General features: G+C 38.9%; 1 protein-coding gene across 1 annotated transcript in view; it reads left to right on the top strand.

Annotated features, from left to right (window-relative positions):
* Window positions 1–16,823, top strand: part of LOC121898688 — a 37,753-nt gene extending 20,930 nt beyond the window's left edge. The window contains exons 3-6 of the mRNA XM_042414037.1: window positions 8,301–8,558; window positions 15,524–15,637; window positions 15,881–15,976; window positions 16,524–16,823. Of these exons, the coding sequence (XP_042269971.1) occupies window positions 8,301–8,558; window positions 15,524–15,637; window positions 15,881–15,976; window positions 16,524–16,714 (659 nt within the window). The 3' untranslated portion in view covers window positions 16,715–16,823. The remainder of the gene's footprint in view (window positions 1–8,300; window positions 8,559–15,523; window positions 15,638–15,880; window positions 15,977–16,523) is intronic.
* Window positions 16,824–17,055: the final 232 nt, after the last annotated feature.

The raw sequence follows: 17,055 nt of genomic DNA, 5'->3' as shown, positions 1-17,055 counted from the left end.
AAGCTTAATGGCACCATTCAAGGGTGAAAATACAACTTTCTACATTTTCTGTGTACATCTCTATCTATATTTAGTGTCTTTCTATCTCTCTAGAGAATGACCATATTTGTTCAATTTCAGGGCTTTGAAAAAGATGACACAAGACCACCCAATGGACTGGGACAGATATATAAAACCGACTGTCTTTGGGCTTCGTACAAAAAAAACAGATAACCAGTAAATATTCCCCTTATTTCCTTATGTATGGAAGGGAGGCCCGTTACCCGTCTGAACTTCCAGACAAGTGGCAGGTATGATGGCATTTACCTACAATAGGAACTGTTTTGGTAACCATATGTATTTCTCTGCTGTGTCTTCTGCTTATTTATCTACACCAATGTTGCAGATAAGTGACGAAAACCTCCATGCACTAGTTGAAAATGAGGAGCCATGCACCTGAACTACAGAGCTCAAGGACGTGTATGCTAAAGTGGAGGCTAATATTGCAGAAGGACAAAAAAGGGTGCGGAAGCGGAAATTATCAAAGGGGGAGGATGACTGCTTTGTGGTGGGGGACCGAGTGTTAAGGAAAAATATTCGCCAGGAACATAGAAAGGGGGGGAAACTGGAGGCTGATTTATTAGGCCCTTTCACAATATCAAATATTGACAGTAAAAGTGCTAATCTAAAAACACCAACAGGAAACACCATAGAAAAAAATCAAAATTAACCATCTAAAGAAATATGTGGAACCACAGCCACGAATCCCTGATAAATGGATTACCGCCACCACTCTCACCCCTCCTCCAGCACTGCAGCCCAGCCCCTTGAGGTGTCCCACTTTCACGCTGAGTCCACAAGTCTCCTTGTCCTCAAACCTCCATTCATGCAATGCAACTGCCTCAGCACCCTCAATGTCAGTCACCTCAGAAGAATTTAAGTATAGATGTAAATACAATTTAATTTTCACAACAACATATTGAAAGAAATCTACATACACGCAGGAGTCTGTCATATGCCTCAATAGAACTTGGGTGAGCTTTTAGAAATTGATGCTGCATTCAGTTACAAATGACGCCTTGGTAAACAATTCTGGTCTTCTAATTCTCAGTAATAGCTGACATTAGGTCAGGTAAACGGCAAGGTGTGCTGTGGAGCAAAATTGGACCATACAAGCTATTTGCCAAAGACCAGCAAAATCTGGCCCCCGGAAGGGAAATAGAGAGTGAGGTATCTGCATGCATAAAGTCTCTCCATTTACATGCTTAAATATTATTGTTGGCAAAAATGTAACTCCATATTTGTCACTTAAGGTTGTGAATACATTCATTCATCGTGTCATTGCGGAGTTACAAGAGAAAATTGAGAAAAAGTTTTATCTTGTTGATTCTTTTCAAATGACTGCAATGTGGCAAGGATCATTCAGGGGATTAAACAAAGTGACTATTATCAAAATCTGTTCATACATGATTGCAATGCACACATATCCATTCATTCATCCATTCGTTTGTTCATTCATTCGTTATGTGGGTATGTTTTCAGCTTGACCCAATGACCTACGATGCCCTCATAGGACCAGTCTGTGACAAACAGCACTGGACACTTGTGGTGAGAATTTACATACACTACCATAGAGCAGAGTGAACCATGTGTAGGAGTGTATAGACATTTGTGTGGTACTCTAGCATGATTTTAATTTGATTATTCATCCCCTTTATATGACTTAATATGTATTATGAAGGTCATTTATCCAAAGGAGAAGCGGGCGCTTTATGTTGACCCCTTAGGTGAAACCCATGAACCACATAAGCAAATGCAGGGATATGACAAGGCAAGTTATACATCAGTGATAATGTCATAAGTTTTTTTAATTACAAATGGCTAAAATATTTTGCTATCCTACTGAGCTTTCATGAGACACAGACACATAAACATCTCACGTTGGACTTGCAATACACTAAATCATCCGTGTCAGCAAGACTCAACATCCTGTGAGGCATTTGTCTGAAAGGTATGAGTGCAACTGAGCCTTTGTTGAATACAGCTATTGAATGTTACTGATTATACTGTATCTTCTGTAGTTTGCAGAGCTTCTCCTATCTGGTGGGGTGCTGGATTTCAGTACTAATGAAGCCGATGTCACTCAGTTGAGGAGGGAAATTGCTTATAGACTGATCACTGATTCAGGTTCTTTTTATTTAAATTTTTTCGATCAGTGTTTCGTCATGCATGCAGTAAGGTGTCATTGAGAAATTAATTACGTGTGTAATGTGCTAGAAAACTTGTCAGATCTATGCAGAGCATGTGGGAATGCATGCCAAAGTCCAGGGAGAAATAAAGGAGAGCATGATGACTGGGTAAGAGTATCTGACAGTTCTGTATGCTCACAAATGTAATGTATTACTAATCTACTACCATGCTTTTCCTCAGATCCAGTGTACAGCATGTAGTCTATGGTTCCACTGGATTTGTGCTGGGAGACCACCATTGGAGCAGGACTTTTATTGTCCAGCATGTACACTGTAACAGCAGCAGGAGGAAGTAACACTCTAAAGCCTTATCCTCACGAAATGCTAACTGTAAAGGAAAACTCAGTTTGTAGAGCATTCTTATTGGGCTTCACTACTCTGAAACACCCTACCTGCTGAAATTTGAGATGCTACTACTGCAGAAATCTTACTCTTTTGTACAGCCGGCGGCTCACCATTGTGGGCGCTGCAGATGTTGATGGGAAGTGTTCATGTTTCATTCATGCATGTTACTAACTTGGCTTCTTCCCCGGAGTTATTGTGCTTTCTCGTCTCACAGGTTCCTATGGATCATGGTCGTGGACCCCCTAGTTATGGATTGCGAGCTCATGTGGGTTGTGGTTGTGGACCCCCTGCTTGATGCCCACGCTTATTATTTATTATTATTTTTGTTGTGTGTGTCTCTCTCCCCTTTTTTCTCTCTCAACCCAACCGGTCAAAGCAGATGGCCGCCCACCTAGAGCCTAGTTCTGCTTGAGGTGTCTTCCTGTTAAAGGGGAGTTTTTCCTTGCCACTGTCGCCAAGTGTTTGCTCATGGGGGAAATGATGGGCTTTTGTAAAATAAACAGTATACAAATACTGATAGACTTAATTTTTTTTCTCAATGCCTTGCTTGCAATCAAGATGGAAGTTAGACAACTGATTTATGATCACATTTTTGAAAGTCGTTTTGGATAGGATCATTTGATAACACATCATGCTTGGTTCATTTGGAGTAAAGCTCTTGAATAACACAATACTGATGAACACTTAATGACATGGAGGCCCGAGTGGTTGTCCATCTGTGTTTTATTTTACTACACAATATACACAAAAGAACGGAGAATGACTGTAAATGAGGTCCATATTTTCATTACTGTGTTTAGGATAGACTATTACCACTTGCATTACTCACCCTGTGGCTCAGTGTTTATTTTTAATTGATACATAGTATGCAGCGTATTTTGATGATTTTCTGAGCTAGATCGTCATTGTTTAAAAGTATGTCTCAAATCATAATGTATCATAATGTTTAACGTTACTGTCGTAGGGGGCTATAAAGTAGTGGTCAATATGTTTGTAGCCTCGGAGAAAAGAAATTTGATAAATATGTTTGGGTATTTTCTCAGGCAAGCCCAAGGTAACCAGTTGTTTTGGGTAATCCCAAAACAAAATGTTACCTGGATGCTGACGTACTTCACTAATATGTGACGGAAGGCAGGGTGTACGAGAGCTTGAACAGCTCAGAGCGATAGACAAGTGAGTGGTGAGGGAAGCTCATTTTGCTCTAGTAAGATCGAATCCAGCTCGACGCGATCTTGCAAAGGTTATATTTTGTTTAATTTATTTTTTGTAGGTGGCTGTGATGTAATGCTCACTTATATATGCTCATATTCACCGCAGTAGATCTGAGATGCGACTTGAAAAGCTCCAGTTATATGTTTATGAATATGTGACAAATCTGCTGATAGAGGAAGACAACATCTGCTGCTGTTAGGTACGGGAACCAGTTAGCTTGAAAACCAGTTGGGACATAACACCGACGAGTTATCGTCTCCAAGCCGGAGCCTCCACCTGCTGTCATGCTGACGAGCAGAGCTGGCGGCTGACGCCACCAACACCACCCAAACCTCACCCAGACACAATGAAAGACTCACAAAACAACACAATCAACAGTGACTTTACATACACAAGAAAATACACATAAAAAGATAGAAAAAAGTCACTCACAGAGCAAACTCACCACCGCACTCACCACGCTCACTCCCACCATGCACTCAGAGAGAGAGGGAGAGAGAGAGAGAGAGAGAGAAAGAAAGAAAGAGATAGAGAGAGAGAGGATCCTTAATTTTCAGTTAACATAGTATTTAAGTGTTTAACCTTCAATGTTTACCTGAAATTAATGAAGCTTTTAAGTTGAACTGAATATTATTCTCTGTCACTCAGATACAATATATGTCAATAACACCTCAACTACGCTACTTTCGGCAATCCTATAAATACCACCTAACCCTCTCTTCTTCTTCCGCTCTTATATTCAGCTCCTCTCTGAAAATAAAGAGACCAACAACATCCCTCTGAAACAAGACTCAGATCAACAATCATGGATGAAGGCCTGAGGGCCAAAACGTCATTATAATGAAAGAGAAATACATATGGTGGCCAGAGTGTGCAACACTTCTTTCCTGCTTTTGAATCTGCTTCCAGTGATCAGCACCTCACTACAACCCTTGGTGTGCATTACTTTTCCACTATATAACCTTCAATGTTTACCTGAAAATCATGAAGCTTTTAAGTTGAATTGAATATTATTCTCTATCACTCAGATACAATATATGTCTTGCACTTTGCATATATTGCACTATGCCTTTTTCATGACTGGAGACTTCATTGTCTTCACCTGAATTTAAAATGCAGTTTGCTGATTTTTCATGAGCTCAACATGCTGTTGTAATAATGACCTGTCAGTGGGTTCAAATTTGACTTGTTATAATTGATTTAGAGATGAGAATAATGAGCCACAATATATCATATAAATGCTTATTTTGTCACAATGATGAGACAGAGAGACGACAAGTTTTACGGTATCACTTGGACATAATATTATGTAGCATTAATAGCATTTTAGAAAAGTCAGCTGTCAGTCTCAAATCCTCTTTCAGTGTGAAGGAGGGATGTTTTATTTTCATCTACTGAGTCCATCACACATATGAAGGCTGTCTGTCATGATGGAGGTTAAAATAAAAGTGACACCGAGAACCACTTCCTTTTTGTCTCTCTGTCTATAAAAAGATGAATAGAAACAACACTAGGTCAAAGTTCCCACACGTCCTCCTCTGAAGCCGATCACATACAGGACTGTATTTCAGGCTGTTCAGTGTAGGATGTTCATGTTTTCTATTCAATAAAGTAGAGAAGTTTGTCTGAAAGCTGCTGACTGGGTCAACAGAGGCTGAACAGTGAGGAGACATGGAAGCTGTGGTTGGACTGTTGGTGATGCTGCTCGGCGTCTCTCATGGTGAGCTGTTTCACTATTTGACATTTTAATATTGAATTTATTGTTATGTGAGTAACATGTTGTGCAACTGTGACATTTCATCAAGTAGGATCAAGTATAGTGAGTAGTTCTTCAGTGACGTGTTATGCAGCTCAAAAGATCAAAATGAATTCAAGCTGCAAGCAGCGTTCAACGGGTCTTTGCACCCTTGTGCACGTCGGGGCACGGTGCAGTCCAAGGGCTTCTGTCACGGGCATGTAGATGTCTCCAGACCTGGGCTGACAGGTCTGACTTTACAAACATGTGAAGTTTGGTGCAGACTGGAGCATTTACAATAAAGTTATAGCAACTTCCTGTGTCATGGCAAAGCATCAAATCTCAACGGTGCGGGGATGAGAATTTTCTGCAGGGTGAGACATGTCTGTCTTGCTCACACCTGTGGCATCAAAATTACGCAAGTTTTGGGCCCTTTCACTGTAATTTCAATTAATAATTTGAAAACTTTTGATGAGCTTGTGTGTAAAACAAATTAATTTCCTAATTTTCATCAAGTTTATTTTTAGAAAAGTAAAGACTTTTAACCCACATGACCTGGTCAAAGTTTGATTGAAATGTGTACTGTCAGGTGTGTAGAGACAATAAGTAACTGCCGCTGGACACAGAAAAATACTCATATATTTGAATGGAGAGTGTGAGCGAACCGCTAGGTGCTTGGGCCCTAATAAAGGAAAAACTGCAGTACAGAGCTACAAATTTTAGTTTTGATTTTATTTTTCTGCAGCACTTTATCACTAAACTGTCATTCTGACTCAATGAGCTCCATTAACCCCCACACCCATCCCCCCTCCTATTCTCTCTCTCGCCCTCTCAGTTGGAGAGAATTTCACTCTTCTTGTGAAATATCCTCATAAATCCCATGACTTTGGCCAAATCCTACATTAGAAATCATATTTTTTTGTAGGAAATTTGGTCGCGAATCCATTGATACAGGTTTCAAAGTGGTCAGACTTATAGTTTAGACATCAGAACCATTTGTTTGACACAAAGTCCATGCCTAGAGATTGCCTCCCCATTGGTGTACATTGTAAGGTGTGATGTGGCACTACAACTTTCAGGGCTTATTATATCTAAATCGTTCCAGTTATTACAAAGTTTTTAATAACTTTTGTTCAGCATAGTGTGATAAGTCATGTATCACGTTTGAAGCCGATACCATTAACACCCTAGGAGGAGATAGCATTTCTTGGGGGTCCAAAATTGGTGCAAAGTCGTACTTTGATGAGCATATTGCGGACTTCCTGTCGGATTTAGGTCAGGGGTGTCAGTGTATGATTTGTAGGTCTTGATGAGAGATAATTGAGTTTTGGTTCGATCTCTCCTACGGGCCGTGGCGGCCATATTAGGTACATAGGTGGCGCTATAGAGCACATTTTGGCACTTTGGGGGTTAATTTTTACATTTCATCAAATATTTCACCAGACCTGATGTGTGTGCCAAATTTGGTGAGTTTTTGAGCATGTTTAGGGGGTCAAATTCAGGGTTGAAGTGGCGGATTAATAAAGAAAGAATAATAAAAAAGAAACAAACACACGAAATACAATAGGGTCTTCGCCCTTTGGGCTCAGGCCCTAATAAAAAGTTGTTTCATAGAGCAAAAGATCATTCAGAGATTAAATTTCACATCAGTGTGCATGTACAGAAAATATTAGTTAGTATCCACTACAGATGAATGTATTACATTATACTTTAAGGATGTAAGGATTTCTTCTCTTCAGATATTTAATTTTTCTCCCGTTCTTAACGTTTTTTTTCTGACGTAAAAAAACAAATACACTTATGATTCTTATACTAACATTATTTTATTGGAAGCACCATAGAAATTACTGTTAGTTGAACTTCCAACATATGATTTGGTATCTTTGGATAACACAGCATGACTTTGTAATGACCAGGTGAGGTTAATTAGTAAAGCTAGATTAAACCAAATGCCTAAATGTACTACAGTGACACATTGACATGTAATGCTAACTGTGCTCTGAGAGAGACAGAGTTTTTTCTGTTTTAAAACATGAATATCTGCACCTGCATAAAACATTGTCATAGTTGTTAATTTAGTAGAAATGCAATGACCTCAGCTGTGATAACATTTCCTTCACTGTATTTTTCTATATTTCCAGGTATTGAAACCCACTGTGATGGCAGACAGAATGAAACTCAGTGTTATGGAGCTCTGGGAGGAACTGTGGTGCTCCAGCTGATGGACAGCACCTCAGAAATATTTAAATACCAATGGTATAAAAACAAAACAACAAGAATACTTCATGGGAGAAAGGATAAGATTTTGTTTAATCTGATAGAGAACAGATCCGTCTTTACTCCCAGTAATGGAACATTTAGGATAAATAACCTGAACAGGACTGATGGTGCTGAATATACCTTTGAAACCTTTGATTCAAATGGACGGATATCAGAACAGCGGACTCTTCAGTTGTCTATTCAAGGTAAATAACTACTTTTGCTATTATTAATCTTATAATTATAATTTGTATTATTCACAATAAACCAACAGCTACATAATTTGAATTGTAGATTCAAAATTCAATACAAATGATTTTGGAAAATGAAACTAGGTAAATACAAACATATACACATACTACTATACAAATACTATTTCTACATTTTACCTTTGCAAACAAACATTTCACATGAAATATTCAAAGTCTGCCACATAACTAGCAAGCATTGTATACATACACTGTAAACACTGAATATGTTTATGGCCACATTAAAAAGTCATGTGACTGTGTTTCTCTCAGCTCCTGTGTCCTCTGTCCTGCTGGACTCTGAGTGTCTGTCCCAGGGAGAGATGAAGGTGTCCTGCTCCTCTGAGGGAGGGGACAGTCCTCAGTACAGATGGACTCTGGATGGAGACACACTGACAGACGCTCAGCTCCTCTCTGGAAATAATGAGACCAACAACATCACTCTGAAACGAGACGTCTCAGGACTACTGGTCTGCTCTGTCAGGAATCACGTCAGTAATGTCTCGAAAGGAGAGAAGATATCTACGTGCGGTGAGACAGAACATAGCTAGAAATAAACTTGATAATTGATGATTACACTGTACATTAGTCACAGTTGATCTATTTGTTTGTCCGTAGGCTTCATATTCATCAACTGCACCTTATCCAATGGGACAAACATATCACAGTGGGTGTTTTCAGCCAATAACACTCTGTGTGTTGATCCAACAACAACCCCTACCATGATCACAGGTAAGGAGATAAACCATCCATTAATATCACACTCTACAATCAAACTGTGACCAACAGCAGTGATGACTCATGGTACATTTACATTAGTAAGTGAAAACTAACTCTGCTGCAGTGGATTCATTCATGTCATTTTCTCTTTTCTTCCCATGTATGTCTGCATGAAAACACCTTTCATCAAGAACATGTTTACTGAAAGATCTGTTTCTCTTGTGTCTTTTATTACTAAAACATGTTATTTGCCAGTACTGGCTGGTGTCTTCTCAGCGCTGGTAATTCTGTTAATAGTCGGGGTGGCAGTCGTCTGTTGTCACAAGAAAAAGCAAAACAACAAACCTAAAGGTACAAAGTTTCTTTTGTCATTACTGCATTAAAAGATGATTGTTTTTTGTCCACTCATAGATTAAAGGAATAGTTTGACATTTTGGGATACTAATTAGCTTTCTTTCTCAGAGTTAGAGGAGAAGATCGATACCACTCTTATATGTTTGTTAAATGTGAAGCTAGCAGCCGGTTAGCTTAGCTTAGCACAAAGACTGGAAACAGGGGGATACAGCTAGCCCGGCTCCATATGAAGGTATAAAAATCTGCCTACCAGCACCTCTAAAGTTCAGTAATTCATGTCATATCTTGTTAATTAATGAACTTTAGAATTTTTGAAAGAGTCAGACTAGCTGTTTCTGGTCTTTGTGCTAAGCTAACCATCTCCTGGCTATCGCTTCATATTTAATGTACAAGCAGGAGAGTGCTATTAGTCTTTTCAGGTCTGCTGCCCAATATGTCAAAGAATTTCTTTAACAATCCGCTGTTATCACTGAGTATGTGTAGTCATGCAGTGTTTAACGTGTTCCTCCTTCCACTCTAAAGAAGAAGAAGAAGATGACCAAGAATTGACCTATGCTGATGTCAAGTTCGTGCAGCGGCAGGGGAGGCAGATGCATCAGAAGGCAGAGATGGAGGTGGAGTACGGCCAAGTCAACTTTTCAGGGCGACCTCGGAAAACTGTTAAACCATCAGAAGATGAATGTGTGTACGCTAAGGTCCGTAAAAGCAGGTGATACGCAGTGTTCAGCGTATTTACATTTTTATATAAAAGACTTCTTAGAAAATGTCTTTCATAAATTATACCAAATTTAATTTACTAAATTTGCGTTAGTTTTGTTCATTTCAGTGTTGTTCTTCTTCATTGCTGTTATTCTTCATCACATTTTATTTCTTTATTAAAAGGATTTTTAACTTCGGTTGAGTTTTACCAACTAGTGTGTGCTATTTTCTTCTTCTTCTTCTTCTTTGAATTTAAAATGACACTATGTACTTAAATTTGACCTGAGTAGTTTTGCTGTTTACTTGTTGTGGGTTTAATCAAAGATAGAGGTTACATGATTGGTTTGGTGTGAGAGTTTGGGGTTAAAGGTCGACAGCCATGACATGCCATTCAGCTGATTCACAGTGCCATAAAATAAGTGTTTATGGCCCATGATAGTTGTAGTGTTCTAAAAACAACCACCTTAGATTATCTAGTTGAGCCCACTTCTTAAAAGACAGTTGAACTTCTGACAGCATAAAGGCAGGATAATAAAGCTGCTCCAACAATCTGCCATCTTTTTGCCATCTGATCAAAAAGCCATTTTATTTTATGGGGATCAAATTGTTCAGCAGTCATTCTGCTTTTGATCCAAAGACATTCGACTGCTGTACTTGAACTCTGAAAGGTCAGACTGAACCACTATCAAACATTTATTTTTTTACCTATTAAAAAAAACGGTCATTTTATGTTGTGACACAGTCATGTGACGCTACCTACTATGCCAACATTATACAACTATAAAACCTAAACTGGTGGCTCCTGCCCATTCTTCAATGCTGAGCATGTAAGTTTCTGATTGAATAAATGCTTTGGTGACCAATAATTTAATATTCATAGAATTCATCAACACATTGTAAAATAAATATTTTAAGATCAAGTTTGATCAGCTGATGTCAACAAGGGGCCCGTTAAGGCCACTGACTCTGTTTTCTGGTTGAAGTCCACACTCTGGTTGTTGTACATGAAAACTGAGAGTGACAGAATCTACTGAGAAACACAGAGAGAGAGAGAGGGACAGGATGACATGACAGAGTTAAGTGGTGAACCTCAAACAAGCTTTCGATCACTGGACCAGCAGGACACGTCAGTGTTTCCGTAATAAATGAGGAACTGGACCTGTGGTTAGTCTGAAACAACAACCATCAGTCAAACCAAACATCTCATAAACCAACACCTTCAAAAAAAGGTTTGAAGGGTGAAATTTTACAGTTTAAAGGCATCAATGATTTACATTGCAGTGAGGATAATACATTTCAAATTCAGCTGTGATGCAAACATGATGATCCAGAGACATAGTTGTGCTAAACTGACCTTTAATCTTTTCCCCATGAGCGCAAACAGAGAGAGAATAGGAGGGGGGGGGATGGGTGTGGGGGTTTAATGGAGCTCATTGAGTCAGAATGACAGTTTAGTGATAAAGTGCTGCAGAAAAATAAAATCAAAACTAAAATTTGTAGCTCTGTACTGCAGTTTTTCCTTTATTAGGGCCCAATCACCTAGCGGTTCGCTCACACTCTCCATTCAAATATATGAGTATTTTTCTGTGTCCAGCGGCAGTTACTTATTGTCTCTACACACCTGACAGTACACATTTCAATCAAACTTTGACCAGGTCATGTGGGCCAAAAGTCTTTACTTTTCTAAAAATAAACTTGATGAAAATTAGGAAGTTAATTTGTTTTACACACAAACTCATTGAGTTTTGTTTACTAATTGAAATTACAGTGAAAGGGCCCAAAACTTGTATAATTTTGATGCCACAGGTGTGAGCAAGACAGACATGTCTCACCCTGCAGAAAATTCTCATCTTCGCACCGTTGAGATTTAATGCTTCGCCATGACAGAGGAAGTTGCTATAACTTTATTGTACATGCTCCAGTCTGCACCAAACTACAACAAAGAGTCCCGGCCTGAACACGTCTACATGACAAAATTCCATCAGTGATGCAAACTGGCTAAATAGCGCCCCCTACAAAATAGCAGTGAAGTAGCCCCAGCAGCAGGCAAAACAGTGGACAATGGAAGTGATGTTTATCTCCTTCTTGTATTGTCTGAAAACAGCCGGGTCTGAAGACATCTACATGCCCGTGACAGAAGACCTTCGATTGTGTCGTGGCCCAACATGCGTGGAGGTGCGAGGGCCCGTTCATCGCTACATGTTTTGTTTAGAATTTTATTGAAGCTATTAAGTTAAGTTTCAGGAGCAGGACCACACCTCAACTACGCTACTTCCGGCAATCCTATAAATACCACCTAACCTAATCTGCTTCCAGTGATCAGCACCTCACTACAACCCTTGGTGTGCATTACTTTTCCACTATATAACCTTCAATGTTTACCTGAAATTTATGAAGCTTTTAAGTTAAACTGAATATTATTCTCTATCACTCAAATACAATATATGTCTTGCACTTTGCATATATTGCACTATGCCTTTTTCATGACTGGAGACTTCATTGTCTTCACCTGAATTTAAAATACAGTTTGCTGATTTTTCATGAGCTCAACTTGCTGTTGTAATAATGACCTGTCAGTGGGTTCAAATTTGACTTGTTATAATTGATTTAGAGATGAGAATAATGAGCCACAATATATCATATAAATGCTTATTTTGTCACAATGATGAGACAGAGAGACAACAAGTTTTACGGTATCACTTGGACATAATATTATGTAGCATTAATAGCATTTTAGAAAAGTCAGCTGTCAGTCTCAAATCCTCTTTTTGTGTGACGAGGGATGTTTTATTTTCGTCCACTGAGTCCATCACACATAAGAAGGCTCGCTGTCATGTTGGAGGTTAAAATAAAAGTCACACCGAGAACCACTTCCTTTTTGTCTCTCTGTCTATAAAAAGATGAATAGAAACGACACTCTGCTTGGTCAAAGTTCCCACACGTCCTCCTCTGAAGCCGATCACATACGGGACTGTATTTCAGGCTGTTCAGCGTAAGATGTTCATGTTTTCTATTCAATAAAGTAGAGAAGTTTGTCTGAAAGCTGCTGATTGGGTCAACAGAGGCTGAAAAGTGAAGAGACATGGAAGCTGTGGTTGGACTGTTGGTGATGCTGCTCGGCGTCTCTCATGGTGAGCTGTTTCACTATTTGACATTTTAATATTGAATTTATTGTTATGTGAGTAACATGTTGTGCAACTGTGACATTTTATCAAGTAGGATCAAGTATAGTGAGTAGTTCTTCAGTGACGTGTTATGCAGCTCAAAAGATCAAAATGAATTCAAGCTGCAAGCAGCGTTCAACGGGTCTTTGCACCCTTGTGCACGTCGGGGCGCGGTGCAGTCCAAGGGCTTCTGTCACGGGCATGTAGATGTCTCCAGACCTGGGCTGACAGGTCTGACTTTACAAGCATGTGAAGTTTGGTGCGGACTGGAGCATGTACAATAAAGTTATAGCAACTTCCTGTGTCATGGCGAAGCATTAAATCTCAACGGTGCGAAGATGAGAATTTTCTGCAGGGTGAGACATGTCTGTCTTGCTCAAACCTGTGGCGTCAAAATTATGCAAGTTTTGGGCCCTTTCACTGTAATTTCAATTAATCAATAGTTTATTTTTAGAAAAGTAAAAACTTTTGACCCACATGACCTGGTCAAAGTTTGATTGAAATATGTACTGTCAGGTGTGTAGAGACAATAAGTAACTGCCGCTGGACACAGAAAAATGCTCATATATTTGAATGGAGAGTGTGAGCGAGCCGCTAAGTGCTTGGGCCCTAATAAAGGAAAAACTGCAGTACAGAGCTACAAATTTTAGTTTTGTTTCTTTGGGGTCCAAAATTGGTGCAAAGTTGTACTTTGATGAGCATATTGCGGACTTCCTGTTGGATTTAGGTCAGGGGTGTCAGTGTATGATTTGTAGGTCTTGATGAGACAAATAATTGAGTTTTGGTTCGATCTCTCTACGACATTCCTACAGGCCGTGGCGGCCATATTAGATACATAGGTGGCGCTCTCGAGCACATTTTGGCACTTTGGGGGTTAATTTTTACATTTCATCAAATCCTGATGTGCGTGCCAAATTTGGTGAGTTTTTGAGCATGTTTAGGGGGTAAAATTCAGGGTTGAAGTGGCAGATAAATAAAGAAAGAATAATAAGAAAGAAACAAACACAAGAAATACAATAGGGTCTTCGCCCTTTCGGGCTCAGGCCCTAATAAAAAGTTGTTTCATAGAGCAAAAGAACATTCAGAGATTAAATTCCACATCAGTGTGCATGTATAGAAAACATTAGTTAGTATCCACTACAGATGAATGTATTACATTATACTTTAAGGATGTAAGGACTTCTTCTCTTCAGATATTTAATTTTTCTCCCGTTCTTTAAGGTTTTTTTCTGACGTAAAAAAACAAATACACTTATGATTCTTATACTAACATTACTTTATTGGAAGCACCATAAAAATTACTGTGAGTTGAACTTCCAACATATGATTTGGTATCTTTGGAAAACACAGCATGACTTTGTAATGACCAGGTGAGGTTAATTAGTAAAGCTAGATTAAACCAAATGCCTAAATGTACTACAGAGACACATTGACATGTAATGCTAACTGTGCTCTGAGAGAGACAGAGTTGTTTCTGTTTTAAAACATGAATATATGCACCTGCATAAAACATTGTCACAGTTATTAATTTAGTAGAAATACAATGACCTCAACTGTGATAACATTTTCTTCACTGTATTTTTCTATATTTCCAGGTATTGAAACCCACTGTGATGGCAGACAGGATGGAGCTCAGTGTTATGGAGCTCTGGGAGGAACTGTGGTGCTCCAGCTGATGGACAACGCCTCAGAAATATTGAGATACGAATGGAATAAAAACAAAACAAGAATACTTAATTGGAGAAAGGATAAGATTTTGTTTAATCTGATAGAGAACAGATCCGTCTTTACTCCCAGTAATGGAACATTTAGGATAAATAACCTGATCAGGACTGATGGTGCTGAATATACCCTTGAAATCTTTGATTCAAATGGACATGTATCAGAACAGCGGACTCTTCAGTTGTCTATTCAAGGTAAATAACTACTTTTGCTATTATTAATCTTATAATTTAATTTGTATTATTCACAATAAACCAACAGCTACATAATTTGAATTATAGATTCAAAATTCAAAATACAAATGATTTTGGAAAATGAAACTAGGTAAATACACACAAATACACATACTACTATACAAATACTATTTCTACATTTTACCTTTGCAAACAAACATTTCACATGAAATATTCAAAGTCTGCCACATAACTAGCAAGCATTGTATACATACACTGTAAACACTGAATATGTTTATGGCCACATTGTCTCTCTCAGCTCCTGTGTCCTCTGTCCTGCTGGACTCTGAGTGTTTGTCCCAGGGAGAGATGAGGGTGTCCTGCTCCTCTGAGGGAGGGGACAGTCCTCAGTACAGCTGGACTCTGGATGGACACACACTGACAGACGCTCAGCTCCTCTCTGGAAATAAAGAGACCAACAACATCACTCTGAAACAAGACGTCTCAGGACTACTGGTCTGCTCTGTCAGGAATCACATCAGTAATGTCTCGAAAGGAGAGAAGATATCTACATGTGGTGAGACAGAACATAGCTAGAAATCAACTTGATAATTGATGATTACACTGTACATTAGTCACAGTTGATCTATTTGTTTGTCCGTAGGCTTCATATTCATCAACTGCACCTTACCCGATGGGACAAACATATCACAGTGGGTGTTTTCAGCCAATAACACTCTGTGTGTTGATCCAACAACAACCCCTACCATGATCACAGGTCAGGAGATAAACCCTCCATTAATATCACACTCTACAATCAAACTGTGACCAACAGCAGTGATGACTCATGGTACATTTACATTAGTGAGTGAAAACTAACTCTGCTGCAGTGGATTCATTCATGTCATTTTCTCTTTTCTTCCCATGTATGTCTGCATGAAAACACCTTTCATCAAGAACATGTTTACTGAAAGATCTGTTTCTCTTGTGTCGTTTATTACTAAAACATGTTATTTTTCAGTACTGGCTGGTGTCCTCTCAGCGCTGGTAATTCTGTTAATAGTCGGGGTGGCAGTCGTCTGTAGTCACAAGAAAAAGCAAAACAACAAACCTAAAGGTACAAAGTTTCTTTTGTCATTACTGCATTAAAAGATGATTGTTTTTTGTCCACTCATAGATTAAAGGAATAGTTTGACATTTTGGGACACTAATTAGCTTTCTTTCTCAGAGTTGGAGGAGAAGATCGATACCACTCTTATATGTTTGTTAAATGTGAAGCTAGCAGCCGGTTAGCTTAGCTTAGCACAAAGACTGGAAACAGGGGGATACAGATAGCCTGGCTCCATATGAAGGTATAAAAATCTGCCTACCAGCACCTCTAAAGTTCAGTAATTCATGTTATATCTTGTTAATTAATGAACTTTAGAGGTGGGAGGATTTTAACCTTTTTGAAAGAGTCAGACTAGCTGTGTCCAGTCTTTGTGCTAAGCTAAGCTAACCGTCTCCTGGCTATCGCTTCATATTTAATGTACAAACAGGAGAGTGCTATTAGTCTTTTCAGGTCTACTGCCCAAAATGTCAAAGAATTTCTTTAACAATCCGCTGTTATCACTGAGTATGTGTAGTCATGCTGTGTTTAACGTGTTCCTCCTTCCACTCTACAGAAGAAGAAGAAGATGACCAAGAATTGACCTATGCTGATGTCAAGATCGTGCAGCGGCAGGGGAGGCAGATGCATCAGACGGCAGAGATGGAGGTGGAGTACGGCCAAGTCAACTTTTCAGGGCGACCTCGGAAAACTGTTAAACCATCAGAAGATGAATCTGTGTACGCTAAGGTCCGTAAAAGCAGGTGATGCGCAGTGTTCAGCGTATTTACATTTTTATATAAAAAACTTCTTAGAAAATGTCTTTCATAAATTAGACCAAATTTAATTTAATCTAACTTTGTGTTAGTTTTGTTCATTTCAGTGTTGTTCTTCTTCTTTGTGTTTATTCTTCATCACATTTTATTTCTTTATTAAAATGCTTTTTAACTTCGGTTGAGTTTTACCAACTAGTGTGTGCTATTTTCTTTTTCTTCTTCTTCTTCTTTGAATTTAAAATGACACTATGTACTTAAATTTGACCTGAGCAGTTTTGCTGTTTACTTGTGGGTTTAATCAAAGATAGAGGTTACATGATTGGTTTGGTGTGA

Source organism: Thunnus maccoyii, chromosome 6, assembly GCF_910596095.1.
Source record: "Thunnus maccoyii chromosome 6, fThuMac1.1, whole genome shotgun sequence".
In the NCBI taxonomy this organism is placed as follows: domain Eukaryota; kingdom Metazoa; phylum Chordata; class Actinopteri; order Scombriformes; family Scombridae; genus Thunnus; species Thunnus maccoyii.
Note: the sequence above shows the minus strand (reverse complement) of the source record. Positions and strands in the feature narration are given on the sequence as shown.